Genomic DNA, 19,439 nt, shown 5'->3' with positions numbered 1-19,439 from the left:
GGAGAAGGGAAAGCCTGCGGAGCGAGGGAACACATTTGTATAAAGGAGAACCAGAGCCACACTGCAGTTAAAATCTGCCCACACTGACAACCCAGATGTCTCTCACTCACAGCGCCACTCACCTGCTCCAGGCTGTCAGCACTGTCTGCATCCATCCTTGCACCTCCCCGACAAAAGCCAGTGGCCCCCACGGGACTGGTTTCACTTGGCTTTACAACAAGGATTTTATTGACAGGAATGAGCTCCCATGAGTGACCCTGGGGCCTCAAGTTACCACGGCTTTCCTACTAGCAAGAATTGCGAAGGCTGAGCCCTGTCAGAAAAACCTATGCTAAACCCCAACTCATCTACAATGTAATTAACACCAGCTACAGACTAGGCTGTATCTGAGGCAAAATGCTACCCAACAGTCTCCTCTTTCCCACCCCCAAAGGTGGGTCAGGACTCCAGAACTGTGTGGGCATCATGCACTGGGAGTTACTGGGATGAACTAAAAGGAAACAATAAACAGACTGAAACAGTCTGCTCCCTCTTCTCAGCTACGCATACCGAGCTGTAAAATACATCAAGGTCACAGACCCAACCTAGTTAATAGAAGTTATCATTAAATTGCTGTTTTCTTCTGTGGTAAATAAAATGCTTCCGAGCATCCCCTCCTTCTCGTCTCTTAAAGAGAGATTAGCTTAGAATAAACTGTTCCAGATAACAAAGTAAACTTCTGGCTTCCTATCCATGAAGAAACATTCCTCAAGACACTGCAATTCTTGTTTGGGGACTGCAGCCAGAGCAGGTGGTCAGGGAGAAGAGCAGGGAAACCCTCCCTGTCCAACTGCAGCCACCCTAGAGCATTGGGCAGAGGAAAACCCATGGCTGGGCTGAGCTCGCGCCCTTAGTGGGACAGGAATGGAAAAACACAGCCTTATATTTGAGTTTTTGCAGGTACGTCACATGGCCTAACGAGACACATCACCTACAACACCCACCTCTCCACCAAAAGTTTCGCATCTCATAATCAGAACAGCAGAGAACTCCTTGGAAAAATCTTATTGCTTAAGATTTGAGGGCACAGACTAAGAGTGCCCTAAGCAGGAGGATGGGGTTACTTCTCACACAGGCCAGCTAGACAGGCAAACATGACAGCCGAGGGGCACACACCCACTCTCCACCTTGGACACATGTCCCATCCAAAGGGACAATCTCTGCTTTCCAAATCCATCGGCCGGAGCGGAGAGGCCTCGTTTGGCTGGCACCTGGCCACACACCCGGCTGGCAGCGCAGGAGCAGGCAGGACTTTACCCCCGCAGCCCAAAGGTGTGAGGTTCAACCACCATCCCCAGCCAGGCAAGGAAGGCATCGACCAGGAAATCTGGGGTTCAGCCCCAGCTCTGCCACAGCTCTCACAGGCACCTCACTCAGCAACCACTCGGATCCCACCTGTGCCAAGAGGGAGGTGCGTGTGCTCCCATCCCAGCCTGTCCCATGGCCAGGCACAAACCCGGCACGGCTGCAACACCTGGAGCCAAACAAACCCCACCCGCGCCCACCCTCCTGCCCCGCAACTGCAACACGCGTGGGCTCCGCTGCCCCGCTGTCCCCGGAGCGAGCAGCCACCAGGGCTGCAAAACAGCACTTTTCTTCCTCTAAAACCCCGGACTTTGGGAAAAACAACCCAGAGCACCCCGGGGGAGAGGGGTCTCGGGCCGCCCCACGCAGCCGGGAGGGATTTTTAATTGCAATTATTTCCGTTTTACCCGCGGGGTCCCCCCGGCAGCCCCGCGGGCAGGGCTGGGCGCACCGGGGCAGACGGAGCTCCACGCGTGTCCCGACCCCGTGCGGGGCCCGGGCGCGGTTCCCGCACCTGCCGGCGCTCTGCGGTCCCGCGGGGGCGGGCGGGACCGAAGCGCGGGGCGCGGGACCCTCCGCGCCGCGCAGGGCGCTGGGCACTCACCCGCGGCGGGTCGGTGGCAGCCCGGCCGGGCTGGGCTCGGTCCGGTCCGGTCCGGCGGAGGGCCCGGCCCCGAGCGCAGCGCGGCGGAGCGGGCGGGCGGGCACCGCCGAGCCCAGGCATCGGCGGGGGGAGCGCGGGGCGGGCGGGCGCGACACACACCGGCATCAGCCGGGCTCTATCGCCGGGAGCGGCGGGGGGGTGGTGACGTCACCGCACCCGGGCCCGGGCGCGCGTGCGCGCGGGGGGACCCCGGGCGGGTCGGGACAGGGATCGGGATCGGGATGGGGATGTGCATCGGGATGCGCGGCCAAGTGCCTGCCCCCGGTGCGGTCTCAGCCCCGCCAGCCAGCACTGAACACGGGGAGGGTGATGTGGAGCTGCCGGATCCCGTTCGTCCCGGCTCGGGGAGCGGAACCGGCTCGGCCGCGCTCCCGGTGGGGCTGGAGAAGGACGGCGAGTGCGCTCCGTCCGAGATGTCCATCAGCGCTGCCGGGAACAGCCCCGGGCAGCTCGGGGAGGGCAGACAGCCCTTCCTTCCCGGGGGAGCCCGGCAGGGATGGTTGGGTGGCTGGAAGTCCCCATCCCCTTCCCCCTCCCATCCCCTTCCCCCTCCCATCCCCTTCCCACTTCCATCCCCTTCCCACTCCTATCCCCTTCCCACTTCCATCCCCTTCCCACTTCCATCCCCTTCCCACTCCCATCCCCTTCCCACTCCCATCCCCTTCCCACTCCCATCCCCTTCCCACTCCCATCCCCTTCCCACTTCCATCCCCTTCCCACTCCTATCCCCTTCCCACTCCTATCCCCTTCCCACTCCCATCCCCTTCCTCCTCCCAGCCGCTTCCCACTCCCAGTCCCCCGGCAAGGACGGTCTGTCCCACCCGGGCGGGGGGTCTGGCCATGGGGTGAGTGGCTCTGCGCCCCCCGAGCTGGGGAAGGTGCTCAGAGTGCCCCAAGCGCTGCATCCCCGAGGCTTTGGCAGCATCGCTCACAGCCTGCTGCGAGATCGAACCGAGCACCGAGTGTTTTTTTAAATAAAACGTGGCTTGGAAAGCTCTTGTCTTGAAATCAGACACCAGCTTTTGGACAAAAGATAAAAGATTTTCCAGCTGCCTAAATGTGCACGTCATCTCGCTTTTCCTGGAGTCAGGGCTGATGGTTAGACTCTGCTCATGGTTACGCTGATGTAAATACGATGTCACTTTAATCTAAAGTGTTGTCATTAGAGTGCGGGTCCCGCTGGATTGTCAGCAGCTGGGACAAAAAAGCTGGGGGCTCTCAGTTCAGCGCCTTCATTTTTCAGGACCGTTCTGTGCTTGGGGCTGTCAGCAATCCTGCTTTGAGTGGCTGGATTTCTCTGCAAGCCCTGGCTCTTGAAGCCACATGACTGTGTGGGAATTGCAGCTTTCTGGTTTTTCTTTTTAAGTAAGCTTGAACCCTTTGTGTTTACAGAAGAAATGTGAACTTCCAACAGGTCAGAAACTAGGAGCCAAATCAGCAGAGCATGTTTTTAAACCAGAACGGGTGGTTTCAACCAGTCCTGCGGCTGTAATCCAGCTTTTTCAATGCTTTTGATTGGTGACCGAGGATGGCATTTCCTTCTCTTCAGGCAAAATGGCTTTCCCGCCCACTCCATCACATGCCAGGCCAGTCTGATGTGATCTTTCTGGGAATGGGAAAGAAGAAAATAACAAAACCCATCACCACTGTTTTCCTGTTGTGTTCCTGACTCCAGAGCTGCCATGCGCAACAGCTGGATTTCCAGGAGTTGTCCCCATTCCCTGACAGAATAGGACACCTGAGCTGACACTCATGGCTTTCACAGGATGGGAATTTCATGCCATCCAGCTGTGCTGACTTGGTATTTCTGCCTCTCTTCTCATCCTGTTTTGCTGAATCACTGCTTTCACAAGCCTCTGGCGCTCTTTGTTGATCCAGGGAAGGAAGCCCCAGCCCAGCCAGCTGAGGGTCAGGAAGCTCTGCCAGCCTTCCCAGAGCTCCCTTTGCTCTGCAAAGCCTGTTTCTCCCTGCTGGGAAATCAGGCTGTGATAACAGGAAAGCCCTTTCATATCCCAGTCTCTCACAGGGATTCCCTGGAGAGTCACAGCAGAAGGATGTCAGTCAGGGATGACAGCCCTGCCAGCAGCAGGAGCTGCTCCAGGAGTTGCCTGGCACAGGGACCTTGGAGCTGATGGGTTAATTGACTGCTGTCAATCCCACATCTGGGCACCCAGCCCAGTGACTGTGGCCATCTCTCACCAGATTATTTGGTGATTGCAGCATCCTGTTCAGAGCACAGCATTCCAGAAAAGGCAACTTTGCAGCTGTGCCTCAGCCTGCCTGGCCACTGCCAGGATTGTGACAGCATCTCAGGAAACCCCTGTGTAAGAGGGCACTGGTGAAGGTAAAGACAGAGCAGACCCAGGGAGAAAGGAGCCAGGCTTGTGTCCTTCAGAGGATTGTGCCACAGAGCAGTGAGGTCCTGGCACATCCTTCCAGTGTGAGAAAGGAAGCAGGATAATGCAGCTTCCTGGATCCGGGGTGGGAAGAGGATCTGAATGTTGCAGTGGCTTGGCAAGATAGGCTTCCAGCCATCAAGCAGAACTGGTGTCCCCAGCTACTGGCTGAGTGCTGTGGCTGGATTTCTCCTGTCCCAGCCCCAGCTTTGCTTGTCTACACAGCAAAGCAAGACCTTTTTTGTCAGTTCAGTTCCCCTCTTGTCCTCTGCAGCATCTTTGATGAGCTGAGCTGTGTCAGGTCTCAGCCAACACAAAGGCAGGTGGTTTGACCAGCCTCCTGAGTCTGTCTCACAGTTAGATTGTCCACCTTCCCTCCAGATATTTCACCCCGGGCCCATGAAGAGGCAGACAGCAAGGTGGGGATCCAAGGAGAAATATCCCAGGGAACTGCCAGGCTGCTCAAAGATGAGATCAGGAAGATGGGAAAATCTCAAAGAAATAATGTGATGATTGAGGGAGGAGACAAAACCCTCATCAACTCCCACCCTGGAGCCTGGCTAGGCTGCAGCAGCTGTTGGAATACAAAGCAGGGGAAAAACAAGTGTCTTTGACATGGCTTGTCCCCTCTCCCACCCTGTGACTGAAGACATGACTTGTTTTCTTGGGGAGAGAGGAAAATGTAAGAGTCTCCTGGGCAGGGAGTGCCAGGGTGCTCTCAACAGCCGAGTGGATGGATGCAGTTTTTCTGGAGAGGCCCTGGAAACGTTGGGATTGTGACTTCCAGCACTGTGGTTGACAGCAGAGCCCACGAGGCAGTGCAGGGTGAAGGCTGTGATCCAGGGAAGGTGGGGAGCACTGGGATGCAGGGATGCAGGACAAAAGCTGACAGGGTGGATGCGGGTGTGAGCTTTTTAGAATCCAAGGAGCTGAAAATACTGCATCTCAGTTGACTAATAAAAAAATCTGTCTTATTTTGCAAAGGCTCATTGTGAACATCTGTGGATTGTGGAGATCCCAAAAGAGGGAAGAAACATCTCCCTGCTGAAGCAGCTCCTTTGGGAGGATGAAGATGATGCACAGAGAAATTGGGGTGCTCAGGGTTACAAGTCTAGGGAGTGATGGAACTGCAGAGCTTGTCTTCCACAAAAGAGGAAGGGGGAGTAAGAAGGAGTATGAAAAGCAGCTGGCAGGAACCAAGGATAATTTTATGGCTTTGCAAAAAATTACCATGGCAATTAAAAGTGCTTTAAGCTTTCTGGAGAAGAAATAAAGACAGAAGAGGGAAGTAAAAGGCCCCAGGGCTGGATTGCAGGGTAGGATGGAGGGAGGAACAGTCATCACACAGCACAGCCATGGCACAGCTGGAGTTCTGCTGCAGGGACTTGGGAGGACAAACAAAGATGAGTGTGTTGGGAGCCAGGCATAAGGGCTGGTGGGAAAAAACAGTTGGACAAGTAGCCTTGGAGGTAAGTGATGGGGAAGGTACTTCTGCAGTGTCCAAATGCCAGGAGCTCATTCCTGTGTCCAAAGGGGGGTGGCTTGGAGCCACAGCAAGGCTGAGCTGCCCACATGCTCTTGTCGGCTTTGCCTTCCCTCTCGGTGCTCACTTGAGGATGCACTCAGCTGGCTGAGGCAGTAATGGTGTCCTGTGCTGAAATGGCCTCTGCTGAAGTGTCCATCCTCTGCGGCACTTTTGACTAGTTACCACACATCTGCAGGCCAGATATGTTCTTGCTTTTGTGTTCCAGCCCTGGGGTTTGTGTTACAGCCCCAGGGCTTTCAGGGTGTAACCCACTGTCCTGGGTGAGATGTACTCCAGTGGCATCACTGAGCACTAGTCTAAGGCACCCAAGGTGTCTTGATGGAGGTTCCAGGGGCTCCTTCCCCTCTGGGCATGAGTGCCTGGTGGCCTGACCATGGGTTGCAGGGTTTGGTGGCAGCCACCCCCCGCTCTGGGGTCAGCAGCCAGTGCTGGCAGTGCCAGCCCACCCTCCTTGGGGACCACTGCCATGTCTGGCCACCCACAATAGCTCCTTTCAGTCCAATTTCACCAAGGGGCAGAGCTCTCAGAAACACTAAGCTGCTGGAAAACAGGCTTCCTTCCTCAGCTGATTTGTCACAGCCTTCAGGAAAGTTCTCATGTTGGGTCTACAGTCTCATGTCCAAGCTGTTCTTAGTGCTGGATGGGCACAAGGGCGATCTCCATCCCTTCCAATTCCATCAGCCTTAACAGTATGGCACAACTGAGGAAAGTGAGGCACAGGGAGGTAACAGAGCTTGCCTGGGAATAACATGGCAACTCTGCAGATGAACCCATGAGCTGGGCCAAATGAGGGTGGTTTGGATCCTTCTTCTTAGGGACTAAAGTGGTCCTAAGCAGCAACCCTGCAGCTTTGGCACTTCCCTGCAATGTCAGCTCCACAACTGATGGGTGGAAGAGCCCTGCACACACACCAATAGAAGATCCTTCATCCCTAAAGTGCCACCAGCTCCTATGCACAGACCAGGAGCTGCCATCACTCAATCTCCATCACTCCTTAACCCAGCAGAGGGGAGGATGCTGAAGACTCACCTACAGAGGGGTTGGGTGGTCACAGGGCAGAGCCCACCCCACCCACATCCCTGCTCCAGAGCCAGAGATGGTGGGAGTCAATTCACTCTTTGTGAGGCACAAAAATCCCCACCAACCTCAGTTTCTCACCTGACTCCCCCTGGCTATTCCTGCACTGCCTCCCCATTGCTGTCAGACCCACTGAGATCCGGGGAGCCTCAGTTTTATTAAAGCCGCTGCTTTTCTCTCAATGTTCTCTCTTTTCCCACCCCACTGGAGACGGTGCAGGGCAGAGCAGCCCCGGGGGCTTGGCCATCCTCTCCCTCCCTTTATGTCTTGTTAAGACTTCCATGTCCTTGCGGGGCCGAGGGGTGGAGAAGGAGGCGCCTCCATCAGCACAGGCGGCCGTGCCCGGAGCTGCAGGAGCCGCAGGTGGGAGCTGCCTCCCAGATTCACCCCCGCATTCCCGGGAGCCCTCTTAGGGAGGGACAGCGCGGGGCCTGGGTGTTGTTTAGGGAAGGGCTCTCCTTCTTCCAGGTGAGAGGAAGGAGGGAGTGGGGAGAGAAGGAGCCGAGGGTGGATGAGTGTTGCTGGCGGGGCAGCCCGCGGGGTTTGGCGGTGTCCGAGGCCGTGCTGGGGCTCCGGGCAGGGCCTGGGTGGGAGGGTGGATGTGGGCAGGGTGTGCTCCTCCGGCCCAGGAGCAGGGCAGGGTGCTGTCAGCGGAATATCTGGCTTGTTCTGGGAGGCTGTGTGTCTGTGGAGGTGGGTGCGAGCTGTGTCGCCTGTCCCATTCTTGCTCCCCAAGAGCTGCGTGGGTAGGGCTGTGGTCCTGCAGGTTTGGGGGCTCAGGCCTCGAGATGCCTTATCCTCTAAAGGGTTTATTTATTGAATGTCACTTGAAAACCCTTTCTCTTGCCCTGTCTAGATATTAATCTCTCTCCAGAGTAAGGCTTCCCTTTCACCTCCCTAACAGGCCTGGTCCATCCGTGGTGGGGCTGAGGCCTGCAAGGGAACAGCCTCTTCTCTCCATTCCCTGCCTTCCTCCAGCTGTCCTGGATGAGGCCCATGGAGAGTTAAACTCTCTGAGCCAAAATCTGTACCAGAGCCATTCTGAGTGGTCCCCAGTAATGAGATGCCTGGGGAGGGAGCAGCTGCCCACTGAGGCAACGGGGGGACACTGTCTCTGCATAGGGGACGTGGCCCTGGCACGTGTTGGCTGCGGGGTTACACTGAGGTCTGGCACCCTGCACTCACCATGATGATGCTCAATGTGGGGTTATTTCTGGGGACAATTTCCAAGCTCCCACCCCAAATCCTATGGGCTGTGCAGGTTTACTTGCCCAGGATTTTCCCCATGTATTTTTTAGCTCTGTATCAGTGTATATCCCAGCCATGAGGCCATTAGCACTGCCCTGGCACCACTGGGGCCAGCTGGATTGTTCCTTCTCCAAAAATCCCTCCCTGTGCAGCGAGGAGCTCTCTCCTGTTTGCTGCCAGCCCTGTGGCACAGCAGGGAAGGCAGCTGGAGTGCTGCCTGCCCCAGCAGCAGTGCCTGGGAAAGCTGGGCTCAGCAGGTTGGTGGTGGCCCCGTGACCCTGGCTCTGCTCGCAGCAGAGCTGAGGGAGGCACCGAAGCTTCGGGAGCTGGCTAGCACTTCCCTGCCATCATCCCCCGGGGAGCATCTGGGCTTTGGGCTTGCTCCTGGCTGTCAGGGAGAGGTGGGGGACAGAGCATGGAGCAGGAACCACGTCTGCCCACACTGGCTGCCTTCCAGGAGGGATGTCTGGGAGCAGGACAGGGCTGAGCTTGTGCAAAACGGATCGGAGAGGCTGGGTACCTGCTGGGGCAGAGCACTCATCGGGGGGCACATGCTTGTCTTCATCCCTTTGGGTAAGGAAACAACTCTCTCCAGCCACTCTTTGGGTTGAGTGTGTGCTGTGCTGAGAGCCGCTGGGGGTGCAACACGATGTTGGCTGTTCTGCCAACACAAGAGCGTTCCTTTAGTTCATCCGTGGTCATCCTGTGCCCTCCTGCTCTGCCTGGAACAAGGTGGGGTGCAGAGCTGGCTGTTGGGGGAGCTGGGCTCCGCCTCTGGGGTTCCCAGCCCCTGGTGTGACGTGCTGATACCATGACTGCTGCCCTGCTGATGCTGCTGTCACTCTGATGCCAAGTGCTGAGCAAACAGAGCAAGCCTCTCGCCCGAGGTCTGGGAACAAGACCCAGCCACCCAACAGAGATCTGCAAGGAAATACTCCAGGGATTTCAGTGCATTGACCAGAGGCAGCTGCCGGTGGTGGACTGCAGGAAAAGGACCTGCCTGAGGGTGTGTGTGCCACTTTGTGTGGCTGGAGGCATGGCTGTCCTGTGAGCCCAGCATGGACCATGTGCATCTCCAGCTTTACAGCCAGGCCTCTGCTCCAGCATGGCGGAGAGGAATTGTCTCCACTCAGGGAGTGAGCATCTGGAGGATGTGAGCAGTCAAGGGGATGAGCAGGAAGCAGGAAAGGCTTCCCTTCTGTGTGTTCTTCCTAATGAAAACCAGGAGCTGTACCACATCAGAGTGCAGTCTTGTGAAAACAGCATGGCAGAGCTGTCTGAGTGTCCTCTGGGCAGCATGGCCCCTTTGCTGGGATTCCCTGGGAAGATGGATGATAGTGTCAAGGGCCAAGATGTGGAGATCAGAGATTTCTGGCTTGAACAAGGGCCATGTCTGGCGAATTCCACCGTACCTGAGTGGGATGCCTTCCATTCCGAGTGGGAAATGTTAGGTTTGGGCTTTGTGCAGCAGCTAGGACTTCCCACCTCTTTGCCCTGAGTTGTTTGGGAATTTTTAAGGACAGTGCAGGGCAGGAGGCCACCTGCCAACCAAATTCTAGTTTGAATGGGATGTTGACAGCTTGACTGTGGAGCATAGCTGTATTTGCCCTCCCAAGGGTCAGATGCAATGGTGTATCCCAGTAGCAAAGGTATCTCTCTTCCAAGCTGGATGCAATAACTCATGCTCTGCTCTGGCTTCTGTCCTGTTTTCTGGTGCTCACAGAGGCCTTGGCTGATCCTCATCAAGGTTTTTCAGGTGTTTGCCTCAGTTTCCCCATGATGGGGCTGTGTTTGCAGTTATGTCGTGACTCTCATAGAGTAAATGCTTAGCTGCTGGAGTTCTTTCCCTACCTGAGTGTATTCCTGTTTCTCACTTGTAGTCTCAGACCATGAACTACGTGGGGCGGCTGGCTGGGTCCGTCTTTGGCACAGTGAAGGAGCTGTACCAGAATCTGAACCCTGCAACCCTGACAGGCTGCATCGATGTGGTTGTGGTGAGGCAGCCCGATAACTCCTTCAAGTGCTCCCCATTTCATGTGCGCTTTGGGAAACTGGGAGTGCTGCGCTCCAAGGAGAAGGTGGTAAGTGGTTCCTTTCCCCAGGGCTATGCTTCTTCTCCAGCATCTCCTGACTCAGTATCTTCTATAACCTGTGGGTTATGGAAAAACTTTGAGGGGAATGGGAACCCTGCTGAAAGGAGTCCTTGCCAAGCTTTGGACGTGATGCCTCCTAATTGAACCCATCCTCTTCCAGGAGGAATTGTGCTTCCTGGGAAAACAGTGGGAGGTTCCTTCCCTCAAGGCTGGGTGGCTGTCAGCAAGCAAGCCCAACGTGTCCCCTCTGTGGGGAAGTGCCTCTGTGCTTCAGTGGGTGAGTGGGTTTGGATGGACAGCTGCTTCTGCCCCTTGTTAGGTTGACATTGAAATCAATGGCGAGCCTGTGGATCTGCACATGAAGCTGGGAGACAATGGAGAGGCCTTCTTTGTCCAGGAGTCAGAGGAGAATAAGGTTGGTGACGTAGCAGTGCTGCAGGTCTGTGTTCTGCTGTGACTACCTGGAAGTGCAGAGTTGAGGTGGGATGATCAGGTTTGGAATGCTGCTCTTCTCCTGAGTGACTCCATTGTTCCCTCTGATGTTTTCTGTGTCTGGAAAGGTTTTTATTCAAAGGACCTTGCAACTAGTGTGGAGGACCTGGGCAGTGGAGCACCCTGAGGGAGTACTAGACCAAATGTCTGCATCCAAGACTGATCTCCATCAATGGGCATGGCTGCTGGCCAGCCAGGCAGATATCTTGGAGCTTGGCCTCTTGAGGGATCTTGTGACAGGGACGAGAATGAGACAGATGCTGTGGCAGGCTGCTAGTTGTGGCTTCCAGAAATCTTGGCAGCTCTTCTGCCAGCCTGACTTGTGGTTGCTCTGCTAGTTGGGCTGGGTTTGGGAGCAGGACAGGGCTCTAGAGCTGAATCCCATTTGCAGCCTTTGTAATTCTGGTCTCGTGGTGCCATCTCCTGCCTGTCTCTCCTTGCCTGTGTTAGAGATGTGTTTAACTTGTGGCTGGATTGCTCTTCTTTTATTTACAAGTTGTATGTACAAACCCTTTCCTGTTAGGCCAGGCCACTAAACCAATCCCAAGCTGAGGGCTCAATGGTGCTGGCTGTGCTGGTGGAATATGTTCCATAGGTGAGAGCAAGGAGCTGCCAGGCTGGAAAGGAGCTTACTGGAGGGAGCTAATGAGCTGTTTCCCTGTCCCCATTGCAGATCAGCATCCCCTCCCACCTCTCCACATCCCCCATCCCCATGGAGCAGACCCTGAGGGATGCTGCCCAGCCCTCCCATGGGCAGGAGGCCACCAGCGCTGAAGTGACCCAGCACAAGAGGAGGCGACGAAGGAGAAAGCCCAAGAGGAAGGAGGTGTTGGAGTCAGAGTCTGATAGCTGTGATGAGGCCAAAGGCAAGATGCCCGTGGAGGAGTCCTGCAAGCTGCCAGCCTCAAGGTGACCTGGGCAGGGTGGGTCAAGCCTGTGGGTTCACTTGGTGATGCCCAGCAGTTCTGAAACAGGGGAAAAGCATTTTCAAGTTAGAGCCCAGCCTCTGGTGGAGTAGGAAGCCAGTGGGTATGGTGAGGCTGTGTATTGCCAGCTTTCTGGAGAGGTGCCTGAGAGTAGCACAACTGACCTCTTTGCTCCTTTGCAGTGATGGAGTGTGTTTGCCCTTTGCTGATGTCCTTGAAGAAGAAACCAAGTCGTTGCCGTCCCCAGAGATGCACTCACACTCTGACGGGGAGCTGGCCTCTGCAGACAGGTAATGGACAGCTCAGGTGTTCTGCTCAGCTCTGGTGAGAGCAGGGGATGGGCTTCATGCCTGGGAAAGTGGTACAGGAAAGGGACTCGAAGGTGTCAGGAGAGAAGGGTTTTCCTGGATTGAAATGGTACGGCTGGAGGAAAGCTCAGAGGCCATGAGGGCCATGGTCACAGATGTGAGAAGCCTGCATGCACAGGGCTCTGCTGCTGAACTGCTCTGGACAACTGCTGGCATAACACTTTGCTTACTTGGGCCTCAGCTTCTATAGGTCTTGATCCTTTGTGAGTGGCAGTCTTATGGGCCAGAACTGACTGTATAAGAAACCAGCCTTACAGGGTGCTTGGCCCTAAACATCCTTGTGCTGATAGGAGGGCATGTGGCTATAGTGTAGGTGAGGTGCCATATCACTTTCTCTTCTTCCAGCCTCATGCTGAGTCATCTATCTTCTCCCAGAAGTGATTCTGAACTGGAGATCAGACTACAGGATGGTTTTGCTCTGGGGGCTGAATCCCACATGCAGTGGACCTGGGGAAGGCTCCCTCAGGTGAGTCTCTGCTCTTGATCTTCTCCAGAAGCTACTGGGAATGTGTGTCAGACAGACCTGCAGAAAGTGGAGGAGTCTGTGGCCAGGCAGCCTTAGGAGAGTTGTCCTCCTCTGTCTGATACTTTGGGCAACTTCCCATTATCAAACCTGTTCTTCTGCTTTCCTTGAGGTGAATAAATTGGAACGAGTTGAATCAGCCAAATCCACAAAGACCATTGCTACTGTGAAAACCTCCATCACTGCAACACGAGTCCCAGTGGATGAGGAAACCCCTCTTGTTGCCACCTCTGAAAGTCTGGGAGAGGATCCAAGTCCAGCAGGACCTCAGGACATACCCTGTTCCTTGGCTGTGACCATTACTGAGCCAACACTTGCACCCCAGGATGCAAACAGCATTCCCTGTGCTGTGGATGCAGAGAACTTGTTGGGGGCCTCCTCAGGCCCCCAAGAGAAACAGGAGGATGATGGGAGTGTTGTGCCAAAGGTTCAGCCAGATGTGGAGCCCATTGAGGGAGCCATTGCTCCAAGGCAGGCAGGCTCGGAAGGCCCTGAGCCCCAGCAAGAGAGGCAGAGGAGCCAAGGTGAGAACATGACTGGTGCTGCTGGAAGAGGTGTTTGAGCCTGCAGATGCCTGTCTCAGATGAGGGCCTGGGTTGTTTGTTTAGTGTAACGCCTTCATGACTGTCCTGGGTATTTCTGCTTTGCCCTCGCTGTGCAACCAGCTCCTTTGCTTTGAAGATTCATCCCTCAGGTTTCCACCTTTCAGTGACCACTCAGCTCCTGGGAAGGCTTTCTTGCCTTATGTTCTCTGAAGTCCATCCTTGGATGTCTTTGCTTTTGCATGCTTAGAAGATTTCTCAGCAGTACAGGCTGTACCTTAACTTGAAGTGTCTGGCAGCACCTGGCCTGCCTTGTGTCTTCATCCTGAGCATGCCAAGTCACAGGGTAGATCACAGGGGAAGCATTTATGTGCCCACCTTGACAGTGTATTAAAGGGCCATGCCAGTGCAGGTGTCTTGAGGTACTTCTGTTGCTGCTGACTTATGACAACTTTTCCAGCAGGAAAATGGCTGCCCTGTTTGTATGATACATGGATATGATTGAGGGAAATGCTGTTAACTTTCTTGATAGATGTTGTGGTGATTGGAAAGATGATTCAGCTAATCTCTCTCTCTTCTGTCTGTGAATTGAGGATCCATTAAAAGAAGTCCTCACTTGAGTCCCAGTGGTGTTTACCTGGAAGACCTCTCCAACCTGGATGAGAAGCAGGTGGCTCTTTATTTCCCCAGGAGGTATGAGTTGCCCCAGCTAGCCAAGCTCAGACCTTCTTGAGCAATTCCCTTGACACAAAGGATGAAGGTATATTTAAAACTACTGTCTGCTGTCACCACTCTTTCTTCTCTTGCTGGTAGTGACAAAGAGCAGAGTTTGCAGCCGGTGACAGACCCCAGCAACCCTCTGTGTGTCCAGCTGCCATCCAGCTTGCCTGCTGACACTCCCATGAACTCTGGCTCCATGCCTGCAGTTGCCTTGTCACTGTGTGGGGGCCTGAGGGGCAGCAGGCAGATCTCTCATGGTAGGTGAGAGGGGAGGGGGAACCTGCAGCCTTAAAATCCATCATGTCCACCACTATCATGACACATCCTCTGTCCCCTCAGAGAAGTTCATGGAGCACATGGTTTCCTACCAGCAGTTTGCTGAGAATCCAAGGCTTGTCAATGACCCAAACCTGGTAATACTGATCAACAACAAGTGAGTGGCCTGCTCTTCCTGCTGCTTCATCCCATGATGGGCAGTGTGGCCCCTTTGCTCTTACAGAAACTCTTCTGTAGGAATGTGACTCTATCCCAGAGCATGACTGTACTGCAGTAGCTGTGGGAGAGGAGGTGGCTGTGCTGCAGGCTGGTGATCTATAAAGAGCCCTCACTCCAGGAGCGATGTGCCCATTCCTCTTACTTTTTCAGGTATTACAGCTGGGCAGTGGCTGCTCCCATGGTCCTGTCTCTGCAAGCTTTCCACAGGAACATTCCTGAGGTCAGTGGTACAATACATTTCCTGCCCCTGACTCTCAGCAGGGCCTGAGGATCCTGTGCTGAGCCTCCCTGGGCTGAGGACTGACTCTATACTTTGTTCTGCCATGTTCACAGGGCATTATCGATGAACTGGTGAAGGAGAAGATGCACAAGAAAGGCAGAAGGTGGTGGTTTTGGAAGAGGAGAGAATTCCCAGCAGAGGAGGTGTGTTTGTGGCAGTGTATGTAATAACCATGTTCCCAGGGGATAAGCACCATTCTAGTGCCTGGCAGGGGTTGGGGGTAGAGAAGCAGCAGAGTCGTGGGAGGGCCTGGTTCTGAATATGAGGGCATTCAGGACCTGGCAAGGTGCCTTCTGAAGGTTGTTTCTGTCCCCTTGGGTCTGTTAATACCTGAGCAGCAGAAAAATGCCTGGTGATGCAGTAACATGGACCTTGTAGTGGTGAGGCCTCCTGCCGTGTTCCTTTCATGCCAGGTCTCCAGGCACCATGTGTGCATGCTGATCTCCCTGCCCCACCACAGTACCAGGCTGTGCTTCCTCTTCCATGGGCAGTGTCCTTGTGAAGGCAGGGGGGGAGCATTGCTGCCTTTCTTCTGGCATTGCTGCTCTGAGTGAAAGAAAAGCAAAGCAGCCCCTGTTCCTGCTCTTAGCTCTGTGTAAGCACTGCTCACCAATAACAAAAACGCCTCTCTTATCAACACTGTGTTCAGCACAAATCCAGAATACAGCCCCATACCAGCCACTGTTAAGAAAATTAAGTCTATCCCAGCCAAAACCAGCACACCCTTCTCTGCCTGCAGCAGCAGCCAAGGCCAGGGAGAGCCAGTGAGGGAATGCTGCAGCCTGACTCTGCTCCACAGATGTGAGTGCCTCCCTCCCAGGTCACCTTCAGGAGTCTGCATGCTCCTGATCTCTTCTCCTCAGTGACCATTTATTCCCAAGTTTACCTAATATAAGAGTGCAGAAAGCTCTCTTAAGACTCCAGCTGATCCCAGTCCAACCAAGCTCTTCTATTCTTTCTGTAGGCAGCAGGAAGAAGAGTCATTCAGTGATGATGAGACTCTGCACTATGGGGACATGTTGGCAATAGAATCTGCTGCTGAAAATCCTCTGACAACCTACAAGAAATCCCTGCGGCTCTCCTCTGAACAAATTGTATGTATTTACTCCTCTGCCTTCGCTGCCTCTGTGTGTGTAGAGGTGAGACAACCCTCAAAGAAGAATTTCTCTACTCCTGACCTAGTGTTTTTATAGGGTATCCAAGTATTTTCTGCAGGTAGCCACCATGTAGAGGCTTGGGATCTCTGGCCTGTCTGGGTGGTAGTCTGGCCTCTGACAAGCCTTGGACTGGTGTGAATTGGTGCTGGTATAACACTTTTGCTGCCCCTCTGCCCCAGGAAAGGCTGAACCTGCAGGATGGCCCCAATGAGGTGGTGTTCAGTGTGACAACTCAGTACCAGGGCACGTGTCGCTGCGAGGCCACCATCTACCTGTGGAACTGGGACGACAAGGTGGTGATCTCAGACATCGACGGCACCATCACCAAGTAAAAGGGCTTTTCTCCTACCTCAAATCCCTGTCTTCCCCTGATATGGGAGAGTGTCCCTTAAAGGCTTGCATAAGCGTGCAGGAGGGACCACAAACCCATGGTTCTGGGGTTAGGTACCCACCAGGTTGGATCACGCTAACCCAGTGTCCTTTCCTCCTAGGTCAGATGCACTTGGGCACATCTTGCCACATCTGGGTAAAGACTGGACTCATCATGGGATTGTGAAACTCTTCCACAAAATCCACCTGTAGGTATTGGATCAACTGAGGCCAAGGGGAAGTAGGAAACTGAGGGAGTCAGAGTCAGGGCTTCTTACTCACTGATACTGGCCAGAATAGCCTCATTACCTGCTGTCAGTGATGGCTGTGCTGCCTACATGATGCTGGGGGGTGAAAGCACGGGGTGCCCTGGGAGCAAATGCTGCGGTTGCCTTCTCTGGAAGAAGTGCGTTGGTGGAGGCTTTGCTGGAAGATGTATCTGAGCACTGAAGTCAAGATGAGACTACCTGAGTGGTGGCAGGGGCTCCCCAGCACTGCCAGCCCTGGGTTGGTGCCGGTGCCTCTCTGGGTCCCCAGCGATTGCTTGCCACAGCCCAGAGGACCAACCCCTGAGGGGGAACACCAGCAGTTTGTCCCCACAGAGCCTCCAGCTCAGACCCTGGCCCCTGTGGCCACTGAGAGGCACTGTGGGCCTGTGAATGGCTCATCCCAGCCCTGGGAGGAACATGCTCTGGGAGCTGCAGGGACAGGACTGGTACTTTAGCTGCCTCTGACCACCCTGGTGCTGCCTTGGCTGAGCTGCCCTCTGTCCTGGAGGCCTGCAAGGGCTGGGTACTGTCCCCCCTTATCCCCAGGCAGCCCGGTGGGATGGTAGTGCTGCTGCCTGGGTGTCCTGTCTGGGTGTGTGGGTGCTGAGCAGCAATGGGTCCTGTGCAGCTGAGTGGGTGTGTGGCTGCTGGGGAGAGCCTGGAGGGTGGTGTAGGGACCCCCTCCTGTGTGTGAGGCAGGTGGGGATTTGGCTTAGCACAGGTCTCTGTATAAGGCATTTGTCTTGTTCGTGGAACCACCTTGCTTGCTGAAGGGGTGAATAGGTTTGGGCTCAGGCTTGGTACTCACCTCCTCCTTGAAGCAGGGGAATGCCTTGCCCAGGACACAGCTCAGAGAGGCTCCCTGTGCTCTCTCTAGGAATGGCTACAAATTCCTCTACTGCTCAGCCAGGGCGATTGGCATGGCCAACATCACCAAAGGCTACCTCAAGTGGGTCAATGAACAAGGCTATGCCCTCCCCAGGGGCCCCATCCTGCTTGACCCCAGCAGCCTCTTCTCTGCCTTCCGCAAGTACTGTGTCCTCTCCTTCATCTCCTGTGTCCCTGGGGACACCACCCCTTTCCCCAGCTCACTGCTGAGGGATGTCCCAGCCTCAGACTGCTCTGCCCTCCTTGGTGCACGATGCCTTTTGTGGGAGGCAGCAAGGCACCTGTCTGCCCTCCCTGGAGCTTCATGGTGAAACTCCTGAGGCACAAAACCTTGCCTGCCTTCCAGATCACTTCCCTGAGCCCCAGACAGCCTGGCTGCCTGCAGTCCTGGCCAGCTGATGCCACTCTGACCGTGTGTCTTGTGCTGCAGGGAGGTGATTGAGAAGAAGTCAGATGTGTTCAAGATTGCCTGCTTGAAGGACATCCAAAGCCTGTTTGCCTCAACGTGTCCCTTCCATGCGGCTTTTGGGAACAGGCCCCATGTGAGTGGGTCTCCTGGGGCAGAGGGAGGGCTCAAGCTGGGTGGTGGTGCCTTTCTGCAGCTCTCATGCTGTGCTGGCCTTCCTTGGGCAGGATATCAATGCTTACAAGCAAGTGGGGCTGCCAGAGAGCCGCATATTCACAGTGAATCCCAAGGGAGAACTGATCCAGGAGCTCACCAAGAACCACAAGTCAACGTAAGCATTGTGCTTATTCCTCAGCATCTGTGGGGTAACCTGACTTTAACCCAGAGAAGCAGCTTGGGGTGTAGAAAAGCAAACAAATGCCCCATGACTCCAATGCAACTTCTCTTACCCCCACAGGTATGAGCGGCTGTCAGAGCTGGTGGAGCTCATCTTCCCTCCCCTGGAACAGAGCGGGAGTGCTGGTCTGGCATGCCCAGATTACAGCCACTTTTCCTACTGGAGGCCTCCACTGCCTGATGTTGACTTGGATACCTTTTTCTAACCCCTTTCCCTGTGGAGACCTGACCCAGGGCTCTCCTGTGTGTCCCTTGCCAGGACTGAATGCTCCAGATGCACTTCCTCCCCCATTTGCTGCTCAAGCATTTTACACTTGTCATTGAGGTCATGACACCCCTTTTCAGGTGGCCAGAGGGAGTAAAAGAGAGCTCTGACTCTACAAAACCTCCAGTTGCTAAACTAAAACTCCTGTAAGCTGGGTCTCTTCTAATGTATGTAACCTCTCCAAAGCCTGGCTCCTTTTTTAGAGGTGGTGGTTGGTCACTGTTACATCTATTGATGAGCCTCTGGCATAGCTATTGCCACCTCCAGTATGACCAGTGTTCCCAGACAGTCCAGCTACCTGCAGTTTGGTAGTGAAACTGCCCACCAGCTCATTAAGGTGGATGGAAGGTGTTGGGTATTTGAGTGCTCTTGACTAATAGCAATAATAAATAGTGCCTTAAGTGAGGTTGCCTCTTGTCTGCTGTAGTCCTGTGCATAGAAGTGGGAGCCAGTCTCCATGTCCTTTTAAAATATGATTTGGTTTAGTCTGCTGAAATATCTTGCGAAGGGGGTTTTAGTGGAGATGGGACATGCCAAGGGGGCCTGGGAGTAGATGGGACCAGCTTCTAAAAAATGACTGCTTTTTTTGGCTTCTTTTTTAATTTCTTTTTTTTTTCCTTTTAACTTGCTACCATCAGGTAAGATATAAAAATTGATTTAATACAGTAAGCAAATCCTGGCTTTGTGTGCATACATGGGGGTAAATCTCCTATGCAAGTTTGTGCCAGGGCAGAAGCTTATTCCTGTGACTGTATTGGAAAGTTCAGCTGCCCTAAAGAGGGGTTGGGCTGGGACTCAATACCTGTGTGCTCAGCCACAGCTGGCTCTGCCCTGAGACCACTCAGCTGCAACTATATGAGTCACTACTGAGGCTGTGCAGAACCCTGCTCCCAGATTAGTTCCAGGGGCCCTGTGGGATTTGCTTCTACAAGCACCAAGTGTGCGCAGAGCAAATGCAAGCAGAGTGTGACCTCT

At 54.5% G+C, this 19,439-nt stretch overlaps 2 protein-coding genes across 2 annotated transcripts in view; one reads left to right on the top strand and one right to left on the bottom strand.

Moving 5' to 3' along the window:
- Nucleotides 1-2,120, bottom strand: part of ZHX3 (zinc fingers and homeoboxes 3) — a 46,819-nt gene extending 44,699 nt beyond the window's left edge. Inside the window, exon 1 of the mRNA XM_071573287.1 lies at nucleotides 1,949-2,120. The gene's annotated coding sequence lies outside the window, so the exon portion shown is untranslated. The remainder of the gene's footprint in view (nucleotides 1-1,948) is intronic.
- Nucleotides 1,373-18,802, top strand: LPIN3 (lipin 3). The gene is made up of 20 exons (XM_071573293.1): nucleotides 1,373-1,450; nucleotides 10,156-10,356; nucleotides 10,688-10,783; nucleotides 11,534-11,769; nucleotides 11,969-12,076; nucleotides 12,500-12,620; nucleotides 12,790-13,201; nucleotides 13,813-13,912; nucleotides 14,033-14,196; nucleotides 14,279-14,372; nucleotides 14,585-14,654; nucleotides 14,768-14,857; nucleotides 15,454-15,515; nucleotides 15,679-15,808; nucleotides 16,051-16,199; nucleotides 16,363-16,449; nucleotides 17,387-17,539; nucleotides 17,828-17,939; nucleotides 18,031-18,134; nucleotides 18,261-18,802. Exons 2-20 carry the CDS (start codon nucleotides 10,165-10,167, stop codon nucleotides 18,403-18,405), a joined length of 2,625 nt encoding a protein of 874 aa, XP_071429394.1. The 5' UTR covers nucleotides 1,373-1,450; nucleotides 10,156-10,164; the 3' UTR covers nucleotides 18,406-18,802.
- The last annotated feature ends 637 nt before the right edge of the window (nucleotides 18,803-19,439 follow it).

Source organism: Pithys albifrons, chromosome 18 (genome assembly GCF_047495875.1).
Source record: "Pithys albifrons albifrons isolate INPA30051 chromosome 18, PitAlb_v1, whole genome shotgun sequence".
NCBI classification, from domain to species: Eukaryota; Metazoa; Chordata; class Aves; order Passeriformes; family Thamnophilidae; genus Pithys; species Pithys albifrons.
The sequence above is the reverse complement of the archived record's forward strand: the minus strand, read 5'-3'. Positions and strand labels throughout refer to the sequence as shown.